The sequence below is a fragment of the Pteropus vampyrus genome, unplaced genomic scaffold, assembly GCF_000151845.1.
Source record: "Pteropus vampyrus isolate Shadow unplaced genomic scaffold, Pvam_2.0 Scaffold19, whole genome shotgun sequence".
NCBI lineage: Eukaryota > Metazoa > Chordata > Mammalia > Chiroptera > Pteropodidae > Pteropus > Pteropus vampyrus.
In genome coordinates, this window is record NW_011888800.1 from 9863045 (window position 1) to 9865170 (window position 2126).

Below are 2126 nucleotides of genomic sequence, written 5' to 3' on the forward strand. Positions count from 1 at the left end.
CTTCATTTCTCCTCTATCTCACTACCCCTTCCTTACCAATTCACAATAGGAAATAGACGTCTATAGTTCATTATTTATTATATTAAAAATATGCTTCCAATCTTCCCAATTCTCATTTACACAATTTCTTTCTTAAAGAAATCAACTAAACCTCTAGAGAGTTTTAGTTTTGTTTTTCCTGTGGGTATCTGGCCCTAAAAAGTCTCCCCAGCCCCCCCACATTATGGAATGACCAATCTTTCAGCCTTGGCCTTGAATTTGTTTTTCAGTTAAGGAGAACAGGAGATGGAGAAAACAAATGGAAGAGAGGCCATTGCTCTGCCCACAGTGGAGACCGGCATAGAGAACCCAGGACTAGAGCTCACGGTAATTCACCAGTTTAGTTTCTGCACAGCTTTGTGATCTGTTGCACAGCTTCATGCAGGGTCTTTGGCCACTCTCATTGCCCATCTTCCCTGGCAGGGCCCTATGATTCATCCCAATTCTATCTGTGCTTACAGGAAGAAGGAGTAAATCCTGAAGAAACCAGGAGGAATGAAGAACGAGGACAAAGCCTTGGAGATGGGGTTGGACCTTCTACTCACCAGAGGTACAGGTGTTCTAGAATTGGTTCAGTTAAGACCTAAGGACCTAGGATGGGCTAAGTGTGGACAGTGGACTCAGAAGAGATCAAAATTGCCCCATTCCCAGGGAGCTTGTGATCTTATTATGGAGATAAGACTCACAGCCACCTGATATTACCATATGCACATCTCTATTTATATGTAATTAACTGTTATATAGACCTGTACTGTAAATAATGGGAGCTCAGCAATATTGGTGTTGGTTGGACTCACAACAGAAGTAGCAATAATGAGAATAATTACAGCTAACATTTATTGAGTACTTACTATTGTGCATTATGCTTTACATAATTAATTAATTTTCACAGCAACAGGTGGATACTAATTTTAATCTCTTTTTTCAATCAGAAAATTGAGGTTTAGAAATTAAGTTACCCATATCGTTTTTAAAAAAGCTCTTCTGGAATACTCAGATGGAGTATGGGGGTGGAGAGAAAGAAAAATCAGGAAAAAAAAAAAGGCATGGAAAGACTCACTATGAAGGATAATAGTGAAAGTTAAAAAAGTACAGTTTTGGAAGTCAGAAGAGAAGGAAGGTAATAAGAAATCCAAAATACTAATTCGAAAAGATACATGCATCCTTATGTTCATTGAAGCATTTTTTACATTAGCTAAGATATGGAAGCAACCCAAATACCAATCAATAGACAACTGGATAAAGATGTGTTACATATATACAGTGGAATATTACTTGGCTATAAAAAATAAAATCTTACCATTTGCGACAAAATGGATGGACCTACAGTGTATTATGCTAAGTGAAATAAGTCAGAGAAAGACAAATACCATATGATCTCACTTATATGTGGAATGTAAAGAACAACAACAACAAAAAACAAAACAGAAACAGACTCATAGATACATAGAACAAACTGATGTTTGCCAGATGGGAGGGGAATTGGGGTGCTGAGTGAAAAAGTTGAAGGGCTTAAGAAGTACAGATTGGTAGTCACAAAACAGTCATCAGGATGTAAAGTACAGCAAAAGGAACATAGCCAATAATATTGTAATAACTATGTCTAATGCCAGTTGGGCACTAATCTAATCAGGGGATCACTTTGTAAATTATATAAATGCCTAACCACTATGCTGTGCACCTGAACCTAATATAAAGTAATATTGAACGTCAACTGTAATTGAAAAATAACAAAAGAGAGAGAAGGACGTATCAAGAATGAAGGCATAGTCCACAGTGTTATGTGTGACAGGGGTCAAGGAAGGAGGAGTAAGAAAAATCTTTGATTTTCATCATGGTTTTGGTCTCAGAAGTAATGTCTAAGAAAGTTGTTTGGGTAAAGCAGGTCAGATAGAAGCCATATTCCATGGTGTGGAAAAAGGTTTGAATATTTATAAAAAAATGCAGAAGTCATATATTGTGAAGCTTAGAAGAGGATATTGAATAGTTTTTAAAGGGAAGAAATGGATATGATCCAGAGTAGCTCCCAAACAAAAGGTTGTTTTTGTTTTTTTTCTTTATTTTTAAGAATAAACAATGACTTCATA

At 36.5% G+C, this 2126-nt stretch overlaps 1 protein-coding gene across 1 annotated transcript in view; it reads left to right on the top strand.

Moving 5' to 3' along the window:
• The first annotated feature begins 285 nt into the window (after positions 1–285).
• The window catches only part of SLC28A2 (solute carrier family 28 member 2), a 31132-nt gene continuing 29291 nt past the window's right edge, over positions 286–2126 (top strand). The window contains exons 1-2 of the mRNA XM_023527714.1: positions 286–366; positions 501–589. Coding sequence (XP_023383482.1) covers positions 286–366; positions 501–589 — 170 coding nt within the window. The remainder of the gene's footprint in view (positions 367–500; positions 590–2126) is intronic.